The following is a 24376-nucleotide window of genomic DNA, read 5'->3' on the forward strand; positions in this document are numbered from 1 at the left end:
CCCTGAGAAGTGACTCACCTGATCATCGCAGTCTTTTCTCAAGTTTAAAGGCTGCGGTGATCTTCTCTTTTTTTTTCCTTTTTTGTTAGTGCGCATGTACCGACTGAAAAGTTGGTGCATGCGCAGTAACATCCTGGCCGGCAAACTGCAGGATGAGTGACAGGGAGGGATCACATGATCCCTCCACAAATGCGCTGTCCAGCTCTTCTCTTTAAAAAAAGAGAAAAGTTTCTCTAAATAGACTGTCATACATAGCGGTTCTGAGCACTTCCCATACACTGTTATGGGGAGTGCTCAGAAAAACGATAGCAAATGTAAAGCAGCAGATATCTGAGATATCTGCTGCGATGCTTCAATAATACATAGTAATTTCGCGGTAAACACCCAAAAACTGTTGTTTTCGGGTGTTTAACACAGGAAAAATCCTTCATAATAGACCCCTATGTGACTGGATCATGTAGCTCTATTGAGCACTTTTCTCATTGGTTGAACCAATATGCAGTCTGTGGCACTTGTATCAAACTCTTATTGTCCCATAGATAAATAGATTAGATACAACATCACACAAATGAATGTGACACAAAACTGTGGAAGGGGCAGATCAACAAGATAATGGGCATAAAGCTCTCTCACCGGTGAAAACACTGTCATCAAAGGGCTACCGCTGGCAAAAACACTGTTATTGCGGATGATAACCTATGCCAGTAGTAAGATTCATTGGCAAAAGATTCCCCATTCCTTTGCATGGAGAAGCCTATTAAACAAGCATTGCACTGGTACCTGTAACACCACAATAGCATCTTTTAAAATGAATTAGATTTGTATTTTTTATTTTTTTATTTATTTTCTAATCTCCTATTAGAATTTTTGCTCCACATTAGTGGAACTGAAAGCCCAAATCAGTTCTGCTGCACACGTCCAAATAGGCAAACCAGCTCACACAAGCGTACACCTGCAAGGACTGGCCTGACGAAGTTGTACGTTATCCCTTACCACTTCTGGTTATTATCACCAAGGCAGATGAGTATCTTGTGAGTGTTTTGTTAAACTGTCATAAACCATGATAAAAAAAAAATCCTAATTATCGCCAGGAAGGTAAATAGGCCACATACATAGGAGACACCTTTTTTTTAAATGATTAATGATTGGTGAACTCAGATTTCACCCTCACTGAAAAATTGAATGCATAGACATGACTAGTTGCACCAGCACAAGTATTTGGGGTGATCGACCACCCACAGAGCTGGCACCGATGCCCATATATACCTGCAGCTAACTACTCCCTTGCAGTAGGGACTCAGAATCAGGGACAACTCCCATATGCCCAAAAACTCTGAACATTATTTCAATTCATTTCCTGTTATTATTTGTAAATATAACAATATAATCACAAAGTGCCACACATTACTGTTTTAGTAAATTGAAACTGACTGCGGCATTAATTCACTGGCTAATCCTTCCTATATCTGACCCCTAATCTCCAATGTTCATTGCTTTCATCACAGTAGTAAGTGGGGAGTTTAGAAATTGAGACATACATGACAAGCTAGTGGGAGGATCAAATCTGTCACGACTTCCTATTACACGGTTTCTGCTTTTCACAATTCATTAAATAAACTTCCCTTTCTGGCAGAGACGATAGTAAGCTTGGTGCGGCGTCCAAAGAAGCAGCTAGAGTGTGGGACAGGTGAGAGTCAGTAACAGCATGAAATTGTACAGTTCTCTGTCACATTATGGAGCTCAGGCATCTACTGTCATTTGCAGGTCAAAGTGTTAATCATCAGTGTGCACAGTTTATTGTTAGAGAACCAATTACTTATATAGACTGTCTGTTATATTTAGAACTATGTGGCAGAGTAAACTAGCAATTTAGGTTTCTGTGTTTTAGTTAGTGGAAGATTACAACAACAGTTTGGCTTCCTGTTGCATTGGTAAAATATTGCAACAATACATCTTACAATTACATTCTACTGCTGTGAATGTACAATTCCACCTGCACATCAGAACAATGGCCTCTGCTAGACTGCTAACTAGTTTTTCTTGTTTTGCTGTTTATATCTGTTCCTTTACTTACTACATGTAATGAGCACCTGTCAGCACAGGGTGGCTGTCCTGTAAACCATAATACAGACCAAACCATTTGACTAACCAGGTGCACTAGAAAACAACACATATTTCTGGACAGCATAAGAATCAATGCAGGTTTAATGCAATCACTGTGATCCTGATCCTGATTTACCATTTGAACTGGTCAGTTTTAGAACTGGGCTGCACTTGTGTCAGTACCTTGAGATTAGCCATTTGCGACTGTAGAACACTGTTGCTAACTAATTGTCCTTATTTACTCCTCTTGTAACTGATGACTGCCTATGGCAGTGGTCATGCTATGCCGCTGGCTATCGCTGTGTCTTATAGCAGAGGCTGAGTGCTAAATGTTCATTTGTCAGAAAACAGCAGGAAGCCGGACACATTAGGGGCAGTCAGTTATGGGAGCAGCAAAAATGCCATGCGTTCTCACTGGTTCAGTATTTGGCAGTCATTTTTTATTATATATACCAATTGCCCTGGACAGGGGCAGATTTGAAATTTAAAATGGCCTTGGAAAATATTTTGAAAGTGGCTCATGTTGTAGCTGGGATCACATTGTGGGGCTAAATTGAAAGGAGGTGGGATAATTAATTTGCTGTAGTGGGTATGGCCAGCATGCAAGAGGCATGGCTATTGCTTTAGACCAGGCCTGTCCAACCTGCGGCCCTCCAGATGTTGTGAAACTACAAGTCCCAGCATGCCCTTCCAGCTATTAACAGGTTGTCTACTGGCAAAGCATGCTGGGGCTTGTAGTTTCACAACACCTGGAGGGCCGCAGGTTGGACAGGCCTGCTTTAGACATTCGTAGTCTGTCTTCCAATCACTGTTGATGCAGTAGGCTCCATTAAGCAGCCCTTTGACATTGTGGGGTTGCTGTTCTACTGTGAAAATATCTGGTAAGGCCTATGGCCAATCCGCCCTTGACTCTAAACCAAAGTTTCTCAAATTCAGTCCTTGGTTGGTGAACACAGGCCGGACTTTTAGTATATTGCTAATGAAACACAAATTGGTTCATCACTAACTTGGTGCCAGTGCAAAATTACTGGAAAATCAAAATAGGAAACACACTAGGGTCTTAATGGACCCATGTTGCCAAAGCACAATTGGGATTACTGAATTACAGGCACCTATATTACATGGTGGTTCTGAGGTTAACTTTTATATCTAAAAGACCAGAATTGGAAAAAAACAAATAAAAGCACTCCAGTCCACTAATATGTAATTATTATCTATAAATTTTTAGTAAGTTAAAATCAACTTTTATTATAGATGATTGCCCGCAGCCTTTAATTTAAGACCATAGTTGATGAAATATTAAAAAATAGGATAGAAGAAATGTGAACAAAAAAGTTAAATAAAAGAATGTTAAATAAAAACAACAGGACCCTTCAGTAACTTCCACTCTCTTATTGTAACATCCCATTTAAAGAGTACCCAGAATCATCCGTATCTACCATCCCACACATCAAGTGGTCTTGGGGACATGGGTTTAACTATATTTATATGATTTTGTATAATAAGTGGGCAGCAGAGTTGCCATCAGAGGGGTACAAGAAGTAGAGCAGTTTGGCGTCCAACAGCAGAGTGGGGCCCCACCAGCCCCTGGGCATGAACAAATTTATTAGGGGCGGGGGCCTCTGCAGTGAATTAAGGGAGGTATCAGGTGTCATTTCTAGGCAGCATCTGCTCCTGAGATGTGAGAGGTGATCTGGGGAGAGACCTTTGCTTGAAATTAAGGATGCAGCAGCGGGCCCCCTTGTAGGCAGCATGTCTGCCTCCGCTCCCAAGATGTCAGGGCCCCACAGCTGCCGCTATTTGCTCCAGTCCCAGCCCTCCAGGTGCCCGGCTCCCAGACAGAGATTAATTAAGAGGAGCTGAAAGGAGACAGCAATATGACACAGAGAGTAAAGGAAACTACTGCTGGGGTTAGATGGAACCAGGGATGGGGGGTGACTGTATAGAATGGGGGGGAGGCAAATGTTGGGTAGTGAATAATTTAAAACTGAAGGTGCGGTTAGAGAAGGAATGAGGGGGGCCCTGTTTGTTACATTTGTACTGGGCTCCGTAATTTCTGGTGGCAGCCCTGCTGGGCAGAACCATTATATAGTGACACATTAACCGTCTGAAAACTATTTATAATGGTTTAGTTTACTGTGACCAAAAAATAGTTAATAGAGAGAGTTATCCATCTCCCTTATTATCTCTTATGGTTGTCATATATGGAAAACTCCCCTATCATAGTGTACCCAATCTAAGGGTGAACGAGCTATCATACAATCAATCCAAAATAAAGTTTATCAAGAGGCTCTTGACAAGTATACTGACCCCAAAAAAGATTATGTTTTAATAGCGATTTATGTCTCCACACTTATGTTATAATCTAGAGATACTGTGCCAATCCACTGTGGCTTAATCTCATTTCTAACATGGGGAGAATGGTTATATTTATAACCTATTCATTTGTTTGTATGTTATCTAAGACTCTCTTAAAAGGAATGATATGTTATTGCCTCAATATGGATTTCACACTCTCCTTCATTAGAGAAACATTCTCACATACTCATATATGCCATAATCTGAATTGTAGTTCAAAGTCTCCAAGGTATTGTATGATGCCCATTCACTCTTTAAAAGTTCCTAAATAGCCATATGGTTATATGGTGCTTAAACTTGCAGAAACACTAACAATGATTGTCCGTTATACACTTTTACAAACAGTTGGTGTCAATAGCCGCGGCTGTACAGCCGCTAGCGGAAGTTACTTACAGGTCCGCGACGTCATTGGTGACGTCAAAACATCCCAACGTGCGTTTCGCCGTTTGCTTTGTCAGGGCATAATTCAATTGCCGGTGATGTGGCGCGTGGACATCGCACTGTGCACAATTAATATAGCAATATCTGATCATTTTTCTTTGCACCTTCATGGGATATTCTGGAGACACCTCCTGCCGAAATGAATCTCTGTGAATGTGTCTGTTCTGTACATTTAAGAAGAGAGACACTAGTGGGCCTATTTATTAAATAATACAGTTTTGCCCTGTTAATTATCCTCTGTCATCATAACGACAGATGACTTTTCGGATTAATTTACTAAAAAATCATCCCGCAACAGCGCATCTGATTGGAGGCTGTTCCAGCGATGACTTTACTTACCTTTAAACTGCGGTAGTCTTTCTCTCCTCTCCAGTTATTATCGCAAAGTGGCGTTGCGCATGTGTGACCGTAGAGCGCATACGCAAACTCAGTTTGCCATAGTAACTGGAGGGGAGAGAAGGAAGGCTGCGGGGAGGAATCCGAAGATCTCTCTATCACAATGCTCTTCCTATAGGGTAGAATAGCTAATGCCATCTTCAAGAGGTATTAGCCAATGGGCTCAAGCTCTGAAAAATCTAGGCTTTTTGGAGCTTGTTAAATAGCCCCAGATCTCAGCTCCCATTGAAAATTGTGTGGACTGCGGTCTAATGTGAAACTTAGTCTAATACAGGAGATATTTATAATATCTCCTGCGTTAGGTTTTGTTAGCTAGGATACCTAAAAATACCTAAACCATGCTGAAAAAGCTGTTTCCGCATGGTTTATGGATTAATAAATAGGCCCCTAGGGGATACGTTTATTAAAGTTTATTTTTAAAACTGCATATTTTTTGGCAATTTTGTGTGCGGTTTGGAAAAAGTGAGATTTACTAAAAACCAGACTACATAAATAGCATGTTTTGAAACAGCACTGTTTGAAATCTCCATCCTGATTTTTTCAAATGGAAAGTACAGAAAACATTAGATTTATTAAGCTGTGTTTTACAAAACTGCATGCCAAAGCACAAGTAAAAAGGCAGTTTTTTTAGACCTGGTTATATGATAGGCGAAATAGCTGAAACCGCATGCTGTTTGAGCCATCTTACCTGCCAGAAAGGTGCTGAAGAGCAACAATGAAGTGTGTTTTTAAAAAAGTCCACTCCCCTGCATGCTGAGAAAGCATTAGCAGGTGCAGTGTGATGAATTGATAGGACAGAGTGTTTTGTGCAGAGTCTGTATGTTTTGTTAGATAGTAGACTATATATGAGTTGTAATATTATGCATACTTGCCAACTTTCCCGGAATGTCCGGGCGACTCCCGCATTTTGCGAGAGTCTCCCGGGCGAGTGTGGCAATCTCCCGCATCTGGATAATTCTGCCCAAGCGCCGCGATTCCCGGTGAATCGCGGCGTTTGGCTCCACCCCCCACTGTCAAATGACGCGTTTTGCGTCATCACGTCATGGGGGCGGGTCCAAAATGATGCCATTTTGGAGCCCCGCCCCCGTTACGCCCACCTCCTCCGCAGGCTCCCGGATTTGACCAACAGAAAGTTGGTAAGTATGATATTATGGGGTCTATTTATGAAGCTGAGAAAAGCCCTATCTCCAGTGAAAATGGGTGTTTTCAACGGAGATAAGACTTCCCTCTACCTATCATAGGCTACACCCATGATATCATCAGTGATAGGCCCCAGCAGCAAAGAGATTGTCCGAGTTTCTCCGGTGAAATCTTAGCTACCTTATTTCACAAGGATCGCAGCAGTGCATGTGCCGTCACAATCCTCCCTTTGCTTTATTTAAATTTTGCTTTTTTTTTTCCAAATCAAAATATTTACAAAACAATTATTTAAAAAAATATTTGTATACATTTTTTAACATAGGTTTTGTAACATTTTTTTTTACAAATGGAACTGAAAGTCAGGGCTTCCAGTTCCACTGCACACGCATGAACCTGCAAGACAGATTACACCAAGACTAGCCCTGTGAAACGGTAGAATCATCTTATCATCTTATCACTGCCAGCCAGTATTGCCAGGCAGCTGGGTATCTCTCATATTTTTATAAAAAATTGCGGCGATAACAGATAGCAGGGATAGAAGATCTACACTATATGGACAAAAGTATTTGGTGCACCTGTTATTTATTTAATTGAGGTGTTTCAATCAGACTCATTTCCGGAGGTGTATAAAATCAAGCACCTAGTCATGCAGTCTCCATTTGCAAACATTTTTGATACAAAATGGGTCATTCTGAAGATCTCAGTTACTTCAAGCGTGGTACGGTGATAGGATGCCACCTTTGCAATAGGACAGTTCGTGAAATTTCATCCCTGCTGGATATTCCACGGTCAACTGTAAGTGATATTATTAGAAAGTGAAAGCATTTAGGAACAACAGCAACTCAGCCACGAAGCGAAACCCCATGTAAAATCACAGAGCGGGGTAAAAGTTGCCAACACTCTGCTGATTCCATAGCTGAAGAGTTCCGAACTTTCACTGGCATTAATGTAAGCACAACAACTGTGCAGTGGGAGCTTAATGGAATGGGTTTCCATGGCCGAGCAGCTGCGTGCAAGTCCCACATCACAAGACCATTGACAAGTGGCATTGGTGATGTGAGGTGCAAGTGGTGTGAACCCCCCCACCCTGGACCACACTTTTCTGTTTGGGTGAGTCTGGGTTTGGCGCATGCTGGGAGAACGTTACCTGCCTGACTGTATTATGCCAACTTTAAAGTTTGGTGGAGGAGGGATAATGGTGTGGGCTGTTTTTGAGGGATTGGACTAGGCCCCTTATTACCGCATTAATAAATAGGTATCTATGTATACAGAGTGTTTGATTGCTATGTATCATGTAAGTGAATATAGTATGTGTGCTTATAGTATGTTATGTATTCTCCTCAAATGCTTGGTTTGTATAAGTCTTGTTAAGAATCCCTCAGAGATCCTGCATGAATACTTAATTGCAGAAGCTGACTCTCTTGATTTTGAAGCTAGTCACTGTGTTGGTAATATCTAAGGCACCTGAAAGTTTTACCTGCAATGTTCCTCCTGGAATGTACAGATGATAAGTATGCTAAGACTTACAGGGTCTGATTCATTAAGGAATGTAAATGCTGATACCTGATGTATTTTGCGTAAAATCGATCTGCGTATGCCCAGAACGGAAAATACTGCAGCAAACGCAGCAACGTCCAATTCATCTTCGAACGCCAATTACTCTTACCACAGCTTTTGATTTTGTGGGCGGAACGGGAAGGGGACTGGGCGTATGCACGTAATCAATGTATAGTAAGGGATCAGATTAAAGTTTTTGGCATCTCAAAGGTACATGATATTCTGTCGTATCACTTGCACCAGCTACAGGTCGGGTGTATGCGCCGATTACAAGCGATGATGGCCGCGTACACAGTGGCACATATATAAATATACTGCTGTGTAAGTCAATCTCTTCATATATGATCACCCATATTCTTAATCTCATTTCCATTGGTAACAGCATTAGTGATATTACTCTCTTTCAGGCATCAAAGTAATATCAAATTTCTGTATGCAAGTCCACCAACTTTGACGTTAACTGAAGTTACCTGATAATGTCCCTTCCTCGCCAATTAAGGGATGGGAGGTAAGTGGTCTTTATCAGTGTGCAAATATATATTTCTTGTTTCTTTGATTTTGAACAATATTTTCTATCCGGCGATAATAATGGAGAAAGGGGTACTGTATTATTAACAGTTATTATATAGCCAGAGAAAAAACAAGCCCGCACTTGGTATATCCCACAATATATATGGTACCAGATGCGTGGCAATAGAAATGCGCATATATGTATACAAAACAAATACAAAAACACAGTTGTCAGCGCTTATCCTTTACCGCGCTTATCCTTTAGTGCTGTCCATCAAGCCTATTTAAGGCACATCTGGGTGTGGCTCACAAGCCAGCCTTTGCTAGATGTAAAACCCTATACCTGGGAGGTGAGCACATCTGAATTTTAATGGTGTTTAAAGCATATAGGTCAGTGTAGGACCTTAACTGCATACAATAAGGTGCCCTTGACGCTGGGATGCAGGCTTAAATGTTTTGATCAAAATATGAACTAATCCCTCATGTTTTCATTTTGCTAGACACACACAGATATGCAGTGTAAAGGATAAGCGCTGACAACTGTCTTTTAGTTATTATATAGCACCTACATAATATGCCACACTGTACAGATAATATTTAATTATACAAATTAACCCCTGCCCTAGTGGAGCTTACAATCTACATACACATGGATACACACTCTAGAGGTTAATCTCCTCAGAAGCCAATTAACCTACCAGTATGCCTTTTGAGTGGAGGAGGACGAAGCCACGCAAACATGGAGGCAGCATACAAACTGCACACACAGAGGAATCTGGTTGGAATCGAACTCATGACCCCAATTTTGTGAGGCAGCAATCGTACCACTGAACCACAATGCCTAGAGCAAGGGCAAATATTACAAACTCACCACACAACTAGGACTAGCCAATTAACCGATGAAACACTCAAAATTACCAGGCCTCTTCCTCTCTTTGTCATTTGCAAATGGAGTTGTCTTCATTCGCTACCAGTAACATATTTTTTAATAGTCATTTAGACAAATAATCCTTCACTTGATGTAAACCTACACTAAAACTATAACAACCACAGGGGCGCACGGAGGATTGTCTCGGGGGGGGGGGGGGGGGGTTTCTCCCCGCCGACCCCAAAAAAAACAAAATCCAGAGAGAGCTGCTGCGGACGCTTCTTTGACAGCGCCGCGGCTGCTGTATAGGACAATGGCCACTTAGTTAGCGCAGGGGGGGGTTTCTAGAGACTCAAAAACCCCCCCTGCATGCGCCACTGAACCAATCAACTGTTAGTTTCTAATCTGTCTAGTGTAGTTTAGACAGTGATTGTTTGCTAAGGTTTTAGTGCAGATGTGCACCTTGGAACAAGGTTAACAAATGAATCATCAAAGAAACATGTAAACAGCTCCATGAATGGACCTTTATGTTTATATAATGTTTCTGTTTTTATGTAATTTTTCTCATCTAGTGACTTTGAGCAGCTGCCAGAAGATGTTCCTGTGTCTGCCCACATTGCAGATGTAGATGAGAGAAGTGGGTTCTCTGTATACTACGTAAGCAGCTCATTACTCACCTTATCACTACCACACTTCATTGTGTCTGTTCATGAACCCAAATCAAGTTACAGCACAGAAGTGCTAGAAACAATTGTTCCTGATTCTGAATTATTTCTCCTATTGCTCTATAAAAAAAATTCCCCAATATACCTCTAATTTTCATCTGTTACAACTAAGACTCATTTAATATCATTGCATTTAGGTGCAAATTGATGCCGGTGACTAGATATAATATAGAATGAGACCTGGGGGTAAATGTATCAAGCTGAGAGTTTTCCAGCGGGTTTGAAAAGTGGAGATGTTGCCTATAGCAACCAATCAGATTCTAGCTATCATTTTGTAGAATGTACTAAATAAATGATAACTAGAATCTGATTGGTTTTTCATACTCGCCAGAAAACTCTCAGCTTGATACATTTACCCCCTGATCTCATTAAAAAATGAAAGTCCTTATGCGCAGTGTAAATGCGCCTTCTATACCCTTTTCTTACTCTGTAAACTGTAGCCTAATGTATGCACTGCTCCACAAAATGTGGGGCACCAGTGCTGCATAATGAAGAGGCACTCCTTAATTATAGGATGAAATAATGATATGCTAGAGGGGCGGGGCCAAATGACGCTATCATCGTACCTCACCCTGCCCCCTTCTGCCCTCCAACCACGCCTCCTTCTCCGGGGTCTCCTGGAGGTAAAAAATGAAAAGTCGACAAGTATGCTTTATTGCTGTTCTGCACATTAAAATTGTACAAATTTGTAAAAGTTGTAAAAAGGGCGGCTGGTGACTTTTGGATTTTGTGGTAATAAATCCCCAATTTTAGAACAGCAGTCCTTTACATGTTTGTATTAACAGGCGAATATGGAAAGGAATGTATAGGTTGCAACTCATGAGTTGCTTGTCCTGTCCTCTTGCAGGTTCATGAGGTTGTCCTCTTGCAGGTTCTATAATATTTCCGATAACTGCTCAGCAGACCATACTGGTGCTTCCAAGGTTTGAAAGAGAGATGAAGAACCAAGACTCTCCGAACCTTCATATCATATTTGGGTCAGAGCCCTTGGACTCCAGTGTGGTTGCTATCATTGCTTCCCTTGATGGTATGCCATTGAGAGTTGCTGTGCACTAAATAGCGGGGCCACATACAGAAATCTCAGGCCCCATTGTGGACACTTTGAGAGATGTGAATGCATGGACTAATAGAAAGCTATAGGGGTGCACAGTCCCTTCTTCCACCCATAATACGACTCAGTTGAATCATTTGGAGCACTGAGAAAACTCTCTCCTAGGTGCCTGTACCCCTATGTAAAAGAAGAAAAGAAGATAGTGTCCTTATTAAACTGAAAATGATTTTTGTGATAGCCATTTGATTCTTCCAGCAATGCATTAATTCAGAATCATTGCTGCAACTTCTACTGATGCAGGTAGAAGGCCGCTAGATTACGCTGTTCACCATATTGAGCTGTTTGTTTTTATTGTCTTTGCAGGTATTTGTGATCGAGGTGAAAACAAAAGGTGGCAGTAAATATTTTATATACCGAAGATACAGCCAGTTCTTAACTGTGCACACAAAGCTGGAAGAGAATTATGGACCTGAGAAGGGCATTGCACCTTATATTTTTTCCCTACCACCGCTACCACGTAGGTGACCATAGTGCATTAGTGCTTCAATCTCTCACCCTTTTGAGAACTGTGCAGGTCTCTTTCCTGGGACTGAACTACGATCAGTGCTGTCTGTATCTTTAGTCAATGATCACTGTTAGGGGACCTGCACCCCTCCATAGCTGAATGTAATTTTTGAAATGTAATATATTATATGTGCTGAGCCTAATATCTCTCTGTATCCTTGTTCTCCAGCAAAGGTTTATGTTGGATATAAGAAGGACATTGCTGAAAGTCGTATTCCACTGCTGAATTCATACATGAAGGTATGGCTACAACACTCCCTAAATGTACTACTTTTATGCACACCTCACTATATCAGAATCAGCCATGGCATCATTTGCACAAATAATCCATCTCATTAGTTTAATGTGGATCATTGTGAAAGATAAAGTAAAAAAATCTTTGGAATATAATGGCTTGTGTGCCATATATAGAGATAATTATAAGATCTTGTCGAATGTTATCCCATTGCGAGACAAAAAGAATATCACTAAGTGTCAACACTTTTAGGGGCACACCAGGGGATCCACTAATAACTTTAATGCCCAATCCAAGTCTGGATTTATTGAGGCTGATTCATTAAGGAAAGTAAAGGAAAGAAAATGTGAACTGAGATGAGACCATGTTGCATTGGAGGGAGAGGTAAATATAAAATGTGTGGACAGATGTATAGTTGGGGTAGGGCATGTCCTAGATCAATTTTAATTTTCAGTGTACAAATAAAGCTATCAAGTATTTGTGTGCTACATGAAAAACAGCCAGTATTTAACTTATGTGCAAAATAATAAACTAATTGCACCCCTTGCATTGTAACATGGCTTGTCCAGGAGAAAATGTACTCCTTTTTTTGCCTTACTTTCCTTAATGAATCAATTTATTTTTTGTATTTATATAATTCAAATAAATAATCAACCCAATCAGCTCAGTGTCTGTATGTAGAACATGTTGTCACTATCATATATTTGAATGTTTTTATTAGACTGGTTGAAATGTATCTTAAAATGCATTTTACCTTACAATATGCGCCTGGAAGATCTAAAAGCCTCTCATTCATCATCATCATCATCAGCATCTATTTGTATAGCACCACTAATGCCACAGCGCTGTACAGAGAACTCACTCACATCAGTCCCTGCCCCATTGGAGCTTACAGTCTAAATTCACGTACACGCATACATAAACTAGGGTTAATTTTGTCAGCAGTCACTTAACCTACTATTATGTTGTTGGGGTGTGGGAGGAAACCACAGCACCCGGAGGAAACCCACGCAAACAAGGAGAGAACATACAAGCTACACTGATCCACTGTGCTGCCCTTCCATTAAGGTCGATCTCCACCAAGTATTTCTGCGTGGAGGAGAAAAATTTGCAGCCCTCTCCCAACCATGAAACATCCACCTAAATGCATCTTCTCCACCCCTTAAACCTCACTTAAATATCTTGTCCCATAAAACAAAACCCCATAATACGAGGTGCATAACTTACCTCACATACAACAAGGCATACCCTGATGTACCCACATCAACTCTATATTTACATCATGCTGCATACATCTGAAAAAACATTTCCAGAATACATACATATCTCACACAAGACACTGCAAAAACTTTAATTTATGCACTCATCATCTCCCGCATTAACTATTGTAATTCCCTCCTTACTGGTCCCAAAACTAGACTCGAGCCCCTACAATCTATTTTACACAAACCGGCTAGATTGATTTTCCTTGCAAATCGGTTTTCGTCTGCTGAGCCAATCTATCAGTCTCTACATTGGTTGCCTGTTTTTCAACTAATCCAATATAAAATTCTTCTAATAACATACAAGGCCATCAACAAAATTGTACTGACATACATCTCCTCACTTGTCTCAAAATATCTCGCAACTCGACACCTCTGTTCTGCACAAGATCTGCGTCTTTCTTCCACTCTCATCACTTCCTCCTACTCTCGGTTACAGGACCTTTTTCGGGCTGCACCCACTTTATGGAATTCCCTTCCTCGCACAATAACACTTTCCTCTAGTCTTCAAACCTTCAAGCATTCTATGAAAACTAACATCTTCAGGCAAGCTTATAATATTCCTCTACCACCCTCTTAATCTCCCTAGGTTACCCTATTACCACCCACTACACAGCTAACACAAGACAACAACCCTCTGAACAACATAGTTGTGGGACTAAGCATACAGTCCACTAAATACGTTGTAACCTTTGTAATCTAGCTGGACAAATATTCAATATGATGTAGCACTTACCCTTGTGTATCAAACCATTGTCCCATAGAATGTAAACTTGCGAGCAGGGCCCTCTTACCACTCTGTCTGTATTACCCACTATTGTTTTATTACTGTTTGTTCCCAATTGTGAAGCGCTACGGAACCTGCACTATATAAATAAATGTTGATGATGATGATGGTGATGATGATGTGTTTAGGAGAAGATGAAAAGTTTATCATATTGGGGCGAAGGTTAATGGTTCCCATAAAAATGGGTGCAATTGAGGCAAAAATGTAATTTGCCAATAGTCATTTGCCAATAGTTTTACAAGTTTAAACATCACTACAACTGCTAAATCTATTGCATTTTACAGTATAACAAGGTGAATGCCATCTTCAGTCTCATTTAAGCTTCCTAAAATGATATAAAAGCTACAAGCTAAAGGATTAAAGTATTTTCAAATGTATATAACTTTCTACATAATGAATTTGAAAATACATTGCTCTGCCTCACCCTGCTCTGTCTCACAGGGACTCCTGAACGCCCCTGTCTGGATCCTTTGGGATGAAGATCTTCGGATTTTTTTCTACCAATCAAAATTTGACAGCGAAAGTATCCCTCGTGCCTTGCGCAGGTTGCGCCCTCAGACACGGAAAATGTATGTCTTTTTCATCAGGAATTTATCCCCCAATTTTAAAAGTATACTGTTAAATATATTGGGGATAACATAATGAACATTTTTGCATCTCACTGTTCCCCAATTGTAAAGCGCTACGGAATATGTTGGCGCTATATAAATAAATGATGATGATGATGATTAGTTGATCTGCCTCAGGGAGTTGTGCATCAAATGTGTATTTGTAAGATCACAATGGTTTCCTTCTTTTTGTCAATGTCTAAAGTCAAGTCACATTGATATGCACAGCTTTTGATCCAGTAATATCTTTGAAGTAGATTAAGTGAACCTAGATGTTTTATAGCATACAAGTTGCCAAGTGATTGTGTGGTTTGACCGCTGACCAACCACTAAGCAACTTGACTATGGGTGTAGTAAAGTTTCACTAATCTGGGTTAAATGATAAACTCTTACACACTCATTGTGTGGCATGTTTTATTGCCCATTAACCCACACATTTGGCTGAATTGACCAAAACAAAATCCCACCAGTGTGTGGGAAGCTTCATATTGAAAGAGATTCAGGGGGAAAATTTACTAAACTGTGGGTTTGAAAAAGTACAGATGTTGCCTATAGCAACCAATCAGATTCTTGGGCCTGATTCATCAAGGTACGCAAACGCATACGCATCTGTGTTTCATACTTTGAGTGACGCAAACCGTTATATTTGCGTTGGAGTTTGAGATTGAGTTGAGTTGAGTTTGAGTGCCGAATCTGCTTTGTTTGCGCTGCGTATGTGGTGTTTTATGTAGCTCAAGTCCCATTTAGCAGATGCGTATGCGTTTGCGTACCTTGATGAATCAGGCCCCTTGTTATCATTTATTTAGGACATTCTACAAAATGACAGCTAGAATCTGACTGGTGGCTATAGGCAACATCTCAACTTTTTCAAACCTGCAGTTTAGTAAATATACTCCTGGAGTAATCACTTTATCTAATATACCAAAACCCTTCTCTATATGGTAGAATGCCAAAAACATATTGTTCCACCTACATTTGATTGGGCTGTATGATACTCTAGGGCAGAGATGATTATATTATTTTTATTGGTTCTGTGCCCTAAAGGTACTTATACAGGCAGTGACTTGTTTAGGTCAATAAATTGCTTAATCTAATACTCTGCATTTATTTCCTGGCAGTAAGAGGAACTCTGAGCACATTACAGACATGGACAGACCCCGGGCAGAGGTAAGAATATTATGAGCAAGGAGAGTGGAGCAGCTTATAATATGGAAATATGTAGTGTCATGGCCATCAATTTAATCAGGGTCTTTATGATGAAAACCACACCATTAAATCTGGTACTGCCAATACACCTACTGGCCACATTCTTATTAAAGGTCATCACTTCTCCTGGTATGCTCTTCTGCCTTGACTAATGAGATGACTTCAATATATTTAATTACCATATACTTTCAGCGGTACAGTTTTAATGGTACACCATTTGACATCATTACATACCATAATCTACTGGAATTGATTTATATTTAAAGTGGCGTTTTGCTAGAAATGGTGACCGTTCAGTGTAATGAGCACACTAATATATTTATAGAGTACAGCTCAAAGCTAGATGTCTCTATAAAATCTGTCCCTGTTATCTCTATAGATAAATGAGAGGTCTACCTAGCTGTCTTTTAAATTAGAGACGGGGTCGTATCTAGAATGGAAGCTATCCTAGGCATTGATTAAATACACCCTACTCTAGTAACTGTGCACACACATACTCATGTCCATATCAAACACTCTCCATTATTTTAACTGTGGGGAAGATGTGGTTGGTGAAACCTAAATAGCTACCATTTAGAAATAAAAAGTGCATAAACCATTGTATCCTGTTCCAAGGGCTAGGACCAAGCCAAATTTGCCCAACTAGTAAATACGTCCCTTATTGCGTATTTTGACAGGTAATGGGATTGTTATCTCCAGGGGTAGAGAGTTGGGACACAGTGACAACAGACACAGCCCAGTCATTTTGGTGTAGCTAGCTTTATTATAAACAATAAAGTCACAGAATTCCCATACTAGGGATAAGAAAAATAAAATCATAAAAATAACTCTGTCCTGTTTTTAAGTCAACTCATAGCCCTCTTTTGTTTTTTTCAGTGAAGTGATATATTTCATTGTTTCTGATTTGTACCCTTTAATGATAGTGAAACCCTTGCCTCATATTTGCATACATATAAGTCTCTTTCTCATTAGTAAGCACCTGTGAAATCTGCATGCCGCTTCATTGCTTTGTGAAGAGAGCAGAGAGAGAAGAGACAGGGTTAATCCCTATGAGACTCTTCCCATAATTGTATTGCATCACACAGTATAAGCTGTGAACACAGAGAAGCTGCAATGCAGTAAAGCAATGCTTCTTTCAGACTAGCACTAAGTCATACCTGCGTACCCAATCCATTGTATCCTCAACTGAACAAATAATTGGTGATAAAGGTGCTTGGGTGTTATTTTGTAAGATTAATTACTTAATTTCACATATGCATACACAGTGGTTGAATTGGAAAGTTAGAAGTGGCAGTATGAAAAATATAAGTGAATAAAATTTGATAATATTACAACCAAAGCAGCAGGAGAACTGTAGGTATGGCATGCTATAACCCCACTTTATATTGTTGTTATATAGAAACCACTCACTTCCCTGGCTGTAATTATGGCAATGCTAATGTATAAGTATATCATTTTCTTGATGTATGTATTCCTCTAATGTCCAATGCCTCTCTTTGCTTTTCTTAGGCTCTTTTTGACTTTAAAGGGAATGCTGCTCAAGAGTTAAGCTTTAAAAGTGGAGATCTCGTATATCTCCTGAGCCGAGTCAACAGATACTGGTTGGAGGTGAGATAGGATGTAGACCGGGTTGCCACATATTAACACATGTCCATATTAATCAGAGCACTTAATCAGAAAACCACTCAAATCGCAGGTGAATTATGAACTGCGGTGTCTCTTGTGTCAGTTGCAGCTGGTTGGTTAACTGCAGTAATCCAGTCTGTTGTATTTGACACATAAGAGTCAGTATCTTTAAGATTCAGGAATGAAACCTTGCCTAGGTTTCAGGGGGGATTTCTCCGATATATCCCAGATATGGACCCCCTGTGGTTCGCTACTTGGGAGAAAGCATGTTATTCTAAAAAATATACAGTTATGTAGAGTTTTTCTTTAAGAAAATTAATTGTTATGCACTATTGTTCAATATTCCGTGTAATACTTTCTGTAACATTTCTTTAAACATCAAGTACAGTATTTAGAATTGCATTGATGAAAGATTAATCTGGCTATGTGAGAGCCCTGACCCATGCACTTTCACTTGGCGTTTCACTAGTCAGGAGCTGACACTTTGTGTTACGTTCTTGCTTTAATATATTAAAGCATTTGTCCTATATGAACTCTTCTCATTCAATAGTTTCAAGTTGTCAGTCCTGTAATGAGGAGCTTCAGCACTATTAGTGCTGCCTATCACTAGAGCATATGTGCCATGGGTGGAAGACTGCTCCTGATTAGATTGAACGTGGGTGCTCTCCATTCAGGTGCCGTGTTAGTTGCCCACCCTAGTCTGGGCAGATCGGAATTCTGAAAAGCTCATAAAAAACAAGAGATTATAATTAAAAGTTATAATGTTAATTGTTAGACTTTTTCAGTTGAGTCTTTGTTTAGCAGTATGACCAAAAAACCATACAGAATAATGTGGTTATACAACTTAGTTCTTATCCCTTTTATTTTACTATTTTGCACGTTTTAATATGTCCTTGATTCTCTAAGGAGGTTCATAATTCCTTTTTCATAGAATGATTTGACTTTTTACTGTGTTAACCCACTGGGTTGCAGTGTGTAAGACTGCCTATGTGTATGGTTGGAAAGTAAAAACCTTCAGAGGTGGCAGCAAATGGAAACCAATGTGGAATTTTGTGCCACGTGAATGTGCTAAATTTTTCAACCTGTTCAAAAGCCATTTGTAGAACACCATTGGGTCTCTTATGAGGGAGCACTACTGAATGAGAACCGTTTGTACTAAAGTTGACATTTACTTTAAAGAAGGCTGCTCACGACCACTTTTGGACAATAATATATAACATTATATTAATATAGCATTGTTTCTATCATTTCTAGCTGCACATTTTTGAGGTTTGTGCATCATTCAGAGCAAGAGAATAGGTTTGGCTGATCTCTTTTTTCCCATTCAGATCCCACGTTTCAGAGCAAAATTTTCTTGCCCATAGTAAGGACACTTTAGAGACTTCAATGATGTAGCTGATGAAGCTCTTGGTAGATGATGAGTAATAAAACGCGCTGTGCTTTAATTAACAATATGGCACTGCATAGTGGGTGCTAAGGGAACCATTAGTAGGGCAAATTTTATAATGTCTTACGTTGTATTAAGTTAGTTATGTGAGACCATTTATTAAAAGGTTTGGTTTAATGTGTTGCATCTATCAAAACTGCTCTTAGGAGGTATGGTGTGGTGAAATGTAGTCAATGACATGCCTTACTATTGCCACCGTAAACTAGTTCTGAGCACTATCAGCCATGGCTTTCAATAGCCTTCAAACAGGAAGTCTGGTGTGCATTGAAAAAATGTTTCCCTCTTTGCCACAGCTTTATTTCAAATATCTGTAGTTCTGTTAAGTTCCCAAACCTTTTACACATACATTTGTGAAGATCCCTTGCTTTCATAGAAGACAACTTGCTATTTATGTTTAGGTTCTTCGATGGAGCTGAATTTATATAATGATAATTTCAAGGTGTAGCAGCCAAGCGTAATAAAATAAACAATAGTGACATTTATTATACTTTAACTATAAAATTTGTCCTGATCTGGTTGCCAGGGAACAGTTGCTGACAGGGTCGGTATTTTCCCACAATCCTTTGTGAGAATTGTCATGGACCTACCTGAGGAGAAGTTTCCAATCAGCTGGCTGCGTTGTTATTTTCACGACTATGACGTGTGTCAGATAAGGTAATTATGGTGGGGGCTGGTGACCTTTCAAAGCAAAGCCATGCTGAAGATATTACTTATGCAATTCTCTTTTTTCACAGAGATATTTCCTTAGAGGAAGATGTGAAGAAACTTCCCACATACAATGAGCTGCTAGTCTTAATAAGGTAAAATCTAATCTTTGGATTTATAAGAAGAGAATTGGTTAATACACTCTGTAATGAGACTAATAAATTGATTCTGCCTGAGAGAACCTTGGCTGCCATCAGGTTTATTGTGAATCTTAATTGGTAGCTTTATTCAGTATCGACATTATTACTGGAAAGAGGCATTTCCCATAGTTGGAAGAAGGTCACTACTGGCAGGCAGCTTTTCTGCACACTATTCTGAAGTCTGCAGTATTGGGTTTTTTATAGCATGAATGAGAATCCATAGCAGTTAAATAAAGTGAAAGTTTGTAATGTGACTTGAAATGTTCAGAAAAATTGTGCCATCCATATTTTATCCCTTGGTGCCAGGGCATTGTTGTACGTTTGCACCAGAGACCAGGCTCCAAGTTTCAAGAACAGCACCTCAATTTAAATTAGCCACCAATGCGCAAAAGTATATGCTCTGTGTGCTGCATAGTGTGTGGTTGCATTAAAGTGACAATGCTTTTTATGCATTTAAATATAGCAATATTACAAAAGAAAATGTTAGCGGACTACAAATTAGGTACATTCTGGCAGGCCAATGTAGTCTAAGCAGACCTCAGTAAGAACAATGTTTTGCCTTTGCACACTGCACAAACCAAAAATAGAAACAGTTCAGGGTTCAGGGTCCATCCAGTGTTTGAGAAAAAAGGAGGAGTACAACCGCACTAGGTCTATAGCCAAGTATCCTATATATATCAGTTTATAGTTGATAATATACTATCATCGAAAATCAGCAGAATCGCTGAAAGGTGCACCCTATAACCTGGAGATATATTGGTAACAAAAAGGACAGAACAGAGGTTATGGCGTGGGGCACTCTAGGGTACGAGGTTAATGAAGGTGTATATAATAAAATGCAAATCTTTATTGGTATATATTAAAATACATACATCCTAGCAAAATGAAAGCTACGCAAAATAATTAAAAGAAAACAAGGACAGTGAAATTAAAAGTTGCAAATCAACTGCAACAATCGCTCTGTGGTCAAATTCTTAGGGCTGATAAATCATATAATATGATATAAGTACATGAATCAGTGGGCAACTATCAAGTCTTAATGCAGAGGTATGTCCATAAGATTATCTATCCTCTGTCTATCTTACCATAATAAGTACCATAGACTACTAGGTCAAAAAGTCTCCTTCAATTAGGAGCCCTAATCGCTGTCCTGGTACAAATCTCAAGGACAGAGATGTAGTATAGTAAAATGGTATAACTAGTATGTGCCAGTTGTATAGTTTGAACACTGCAATTGGTATCAGGCTCACTATTTATTTAAAAGAGTAGGGACAGTATAAGCCGTCAAACTATACTCTGCCCCAAAAAAGAGATACACTCAAGGCCTTGAAAAAGCTAATTAAGCGAAATGCGTGTTGGCGTTCGCTCTGTGTGTTCTAAATCCAATTATGTAGATAGCGCTCTGTATATATCTAGTCCTTACAGACCTACCAAGGTTAAAACGATATTTATGTGTGGGGTTCTGGGGACACTACAGCGACTAGCGCTTCTACTTAATTCAGGGTCAGAGGGCTGACGAGAGATACAAGATACTAGTATCTAGATAGACTACCAGTGTGTGTGTCATAAATCTTAGTAGATACAGTTTTCAGACAAGTTAGACTCACACATAAGTGTAGATGTGAGCACCTTACTAATGTTCGATCCCCTATGATTTATAAGTGATAATGGAGATATAATTAACATGTGGGGCTCTGGGGACATTATAGTGATTAATGCCTGTAAATGAGTCAGGATTAGAGGGCTCACGAGATACTAACCTCTGGATAAACTATCAGCATGTGTGTCAAGAATTATAGCAGACACAGCTTCCATTTTTGCTAGACCTGTGTGTCAGGAATTATAGCAGGCACAGCCTCTAAACTTGTCAGACCTATATATAAGCAATCATACTACTAAGTGTATCTCTTTTTTGGGGCAGAGTATAGTTTGACGGCTTATACTGTCCCTACTCTTTTAGATAGATAGTGAGCCTGTTACCAATTGCAGTGTTCAAACTATACAACTGGCACATACTAGTTATACCATTTTAGTATACTACATCTCTGTCCTTGAGATTTGTACCAGGACAGCGATTAGGGCTCCTAATTAAAGGAGACTTTTTGACCTAGTAGTCTATGGTACTTATTATGGTAAGATAGACAGAGGATAGATAATCTTATGGACATACCTCTGCATTAAGACTTGATAGTTGCCCACTGATTCATGTACTTAAATCATATTATATGATTTATCAGCCCTAAGAATTTGACCACAGAGCGATTGTTGCAGTTGATTTGCAACTTTTAATTTCACTTTTCTTGTTTTCTTTTAATTATTTCGCGTAGCTTTCATTTTGCTAGGATGTATGTATTTTAATATATACCAATAAAGATTTGCATTTTATTATATACACCTTCATTAACTTCGTATCCTAGAGTGCCCCACGCCATAACCTCTGTTCTGTCCTTTTTGTTACCAATCCATCCAGTGTTTGGAAGAAGTGCAGTGAGCACAGGTAAAGCATTCATCATCGTCAGCAATTCATTACTATATTGAGCTCTGGCTACACCTGCCAGATTGCACCTATGTCCTTGATCGGCCCAGTTCCTCTCGTAGAATGGAGTAAACACAAATCATATAGTCCATGAGTATAAGCCTGACAAGTCTAAAGGTTGCGGCACGGTTCTGATGAATGGCTGGAAGACTGACTCCATTCCAGATGTTTCTGTGCTCAGTTAAGGTTGCCCTCTACATTGATGTAGTGGAGAAAAGCTACAGAGATAACAACTGCAGTACCATATCACTAACAATAAATCAGTGGAAATGTGGATTTTCTGTGGAAAATGACAACAGATAATGCATAACATAGATTAACAAGTTTACACTACAGAATAACGCCAACAGTAACTAATGGTATGGTACCCGATCAGTGGTCAATTTTCTTGCATTAGAAAACAGGAATTTTCTTTATTTTAAGTGCTAACAATACCTCAGCTCTTTCTTCTGTTGAGAGTACTGAGTAGATGGCTGAGCAGCGGTCCAATCAGAGCTCTCACTGCTAAGGGTGTCGGAACACTGATTGGATATGAAGGATGTGTAGCTAAATGGCACAAGATCCTGAGATTTAGGAAAATGGGGAGGAATTGATGAGGTATAATTATAGTTCTGTGAGGAGATTTTTGATGCACTAGTTGCTTTTGGCAGCACTATATCTAGAGTTGGTGCTGACCAACAGTGGACCTACAGATGGTGTGGCCATTATGGGGCTGGCGGTGAGGATAGCAGGCAATGACAGGTCACACAGACACCAAGGCTCCCACTCCCCCTGAGGCCTCCACTCTGCTCTAAAGGAAGAGTGGAGTAGAATCCTCTTCTGAGCCAGCACATGCACATTTGGAGCATGTACCTGCCCACGCGTGCTCTGAAGAAACAGAGCAGGGAGCCCGGGAATCTAGAGCATCGTCGGGCTTCTGCCAAAATTTTCCTATGAAGCCTGGCCATGCACTGTTCCACCCCTGGAGCATAATGGATATTTTCCAAACTATTAATTATACACATGATCTTTTGATTTTCAGTTCTACACCCACCTTCTATCTTTTTTTAACTTGCAAATTGATTGCTAGTACAGACTAATTAGCAAATAAAATAAAAAAAATATTCAACCTGAACTGTGCCTCCTAAGTGTGCGTTTACATAAATATATAGTCTATACAGCTCGCTTTCTTAGGGGCATATGCGATTAGCTGTGAGGTAACGCAGTGTGTCTCTGGAACACATCCCGTTGGAGTTTTTGCTACAATCTCTGCTCATTTTCCCTCCCGTCCCATGACGCTGCAAGGTAAATGAGCAGAGATTTCTGCACGGTATTTCCTGGCAATGTGTGCAGCCGGATATCAAGGCGATGTTCGGTGGTACCACGCGGTTAATTGAATCTGCCCCTTAGTCTAATGTTTAATGCCCTGTTTGATGCACTGGAATGGACACCTTGTGTGTCATCTGAAAACACAGGACATTATGTTGCTGACATATTTTTAGTCACTGATTGCTCTTGAGAACTCTTAATTTATTTTATTTCCCTTTCCTTTCCTAACTAAGGTTTCAAGTACACTGGTAGTTTAAGCAGTTCTCTTCTCAGGACTTCTTGTGATATCTGTTTGGTGTTAAGTAAAAGTCAATTTTTCTCTGTTTAACACATAACCAATCCTGTCCTCAAACAGAACTCAATTCCCTGACATTGACGTGGCCCTGAATATGAGGGATGCAGACGGTGATCTGATTCGCCTCATGGACAATAGTGACATGGAGCTTCTTTTTGCAAAGGGAAAAGGAAAAACAAAACTAGAAAATTTCTTCCCCTGGGACTTACATGTAACGCACATCGACGACCTGGATGTGTACAGCAACGGGAAGTGAGAAGATGGTGAACAGAAGTTGGGGACAAACAGAAAAATGTAATTCTGGGCAACAGAGGTGACAGAGTTTAATGTGACAATGATTGTTAGAGAACAAAGATCAATATAGCTTCTATTGAATGAAAAGTCACAAAAATATAACCATCATTTTAGTAATAAAAATATAATTGTATAGTTTATTGCCAGAGGATTGTTCAATCGTGACCATTAGAGGTCTGAAAATAATGTAATAAAATAATTGTGTATCATGTTA

At 39.8% G+C, this 24376-nt stretch overlaps 1 protein-coding gene across 1 annotated transcript; it reads left to right on the forward strand.

Annotated features, from left to right (window-relative positions):
- The first annotated feature begins 1582 nt into the window (after positions 1 to 1582).
- Positions 1583 to 24376, forward strand: NCF4 (neutrophil cytosolic factor 4). Its single transcript, XM_075183053.1, has 11 exons — positions 1583 to 1687; positions 8403 to 8503; positions 9946 to 10030; positions 11513 to 11666; positions 11883 to 11953; positions 14439 to 14566; positions 15724 to 15772; positions 17321 to 17419; positions 19408 to 19538; positions 19619 to 19684; positions 23929 to 24376. The coding sequence occupies exons 2-11, from the start codon at positions 8472 to 8474 to the stop codon at positions 24122 to 24124; spliced, it is 1011 nt and encodes a 336-aa protein (XP_075039154.1). The 5' UTR covers positions 1583 to 1687; positions 8403 to 8471; the 3' UTR covers positions 24125 to 24376.

Source organism: Mixophyes fleayi, chromosome 8 (assembly GCF_038048845.1).
Source record: "Mixophyes fleayi isolate aMixFle1 chromosome 8, aMixFle1.hap1, whole genome shotgun sequence".
In the NCBI taxonomy this organism is placed as follows: Eukaryota; Metazoa; Chordata; class Amphibia; order Anura; family Limnodynastidae; genus Mixophyes; species Mixophyes fleayi.

What these genes read in the sequence shown, in the direction of transcription:
- NCF4 (XM_075183053.1), top strand. Translation starts at nt 8,472, where the DNA reads ATGTCCCTTCCTCGCCAATTAAGGGATGGGAG. An exon ending in TGCTGAATTCATACATGAAG is followed by an intron (nt 11,954 to 14,438) that starts GTATGGCTACAA and finishes TCTGTCTCACAG; the next exon opens with GGACTCCTGAACGCCCCTGT. An exon ending in GAGCTGCTAGTCTTAATAAG is followed by an intron (nt 19,685 to 23,928) that starts GTAAAATCTAAT and finishes GTCCTCAAACAG; the next exon opens with AACTCAATTCCCTGACATTG.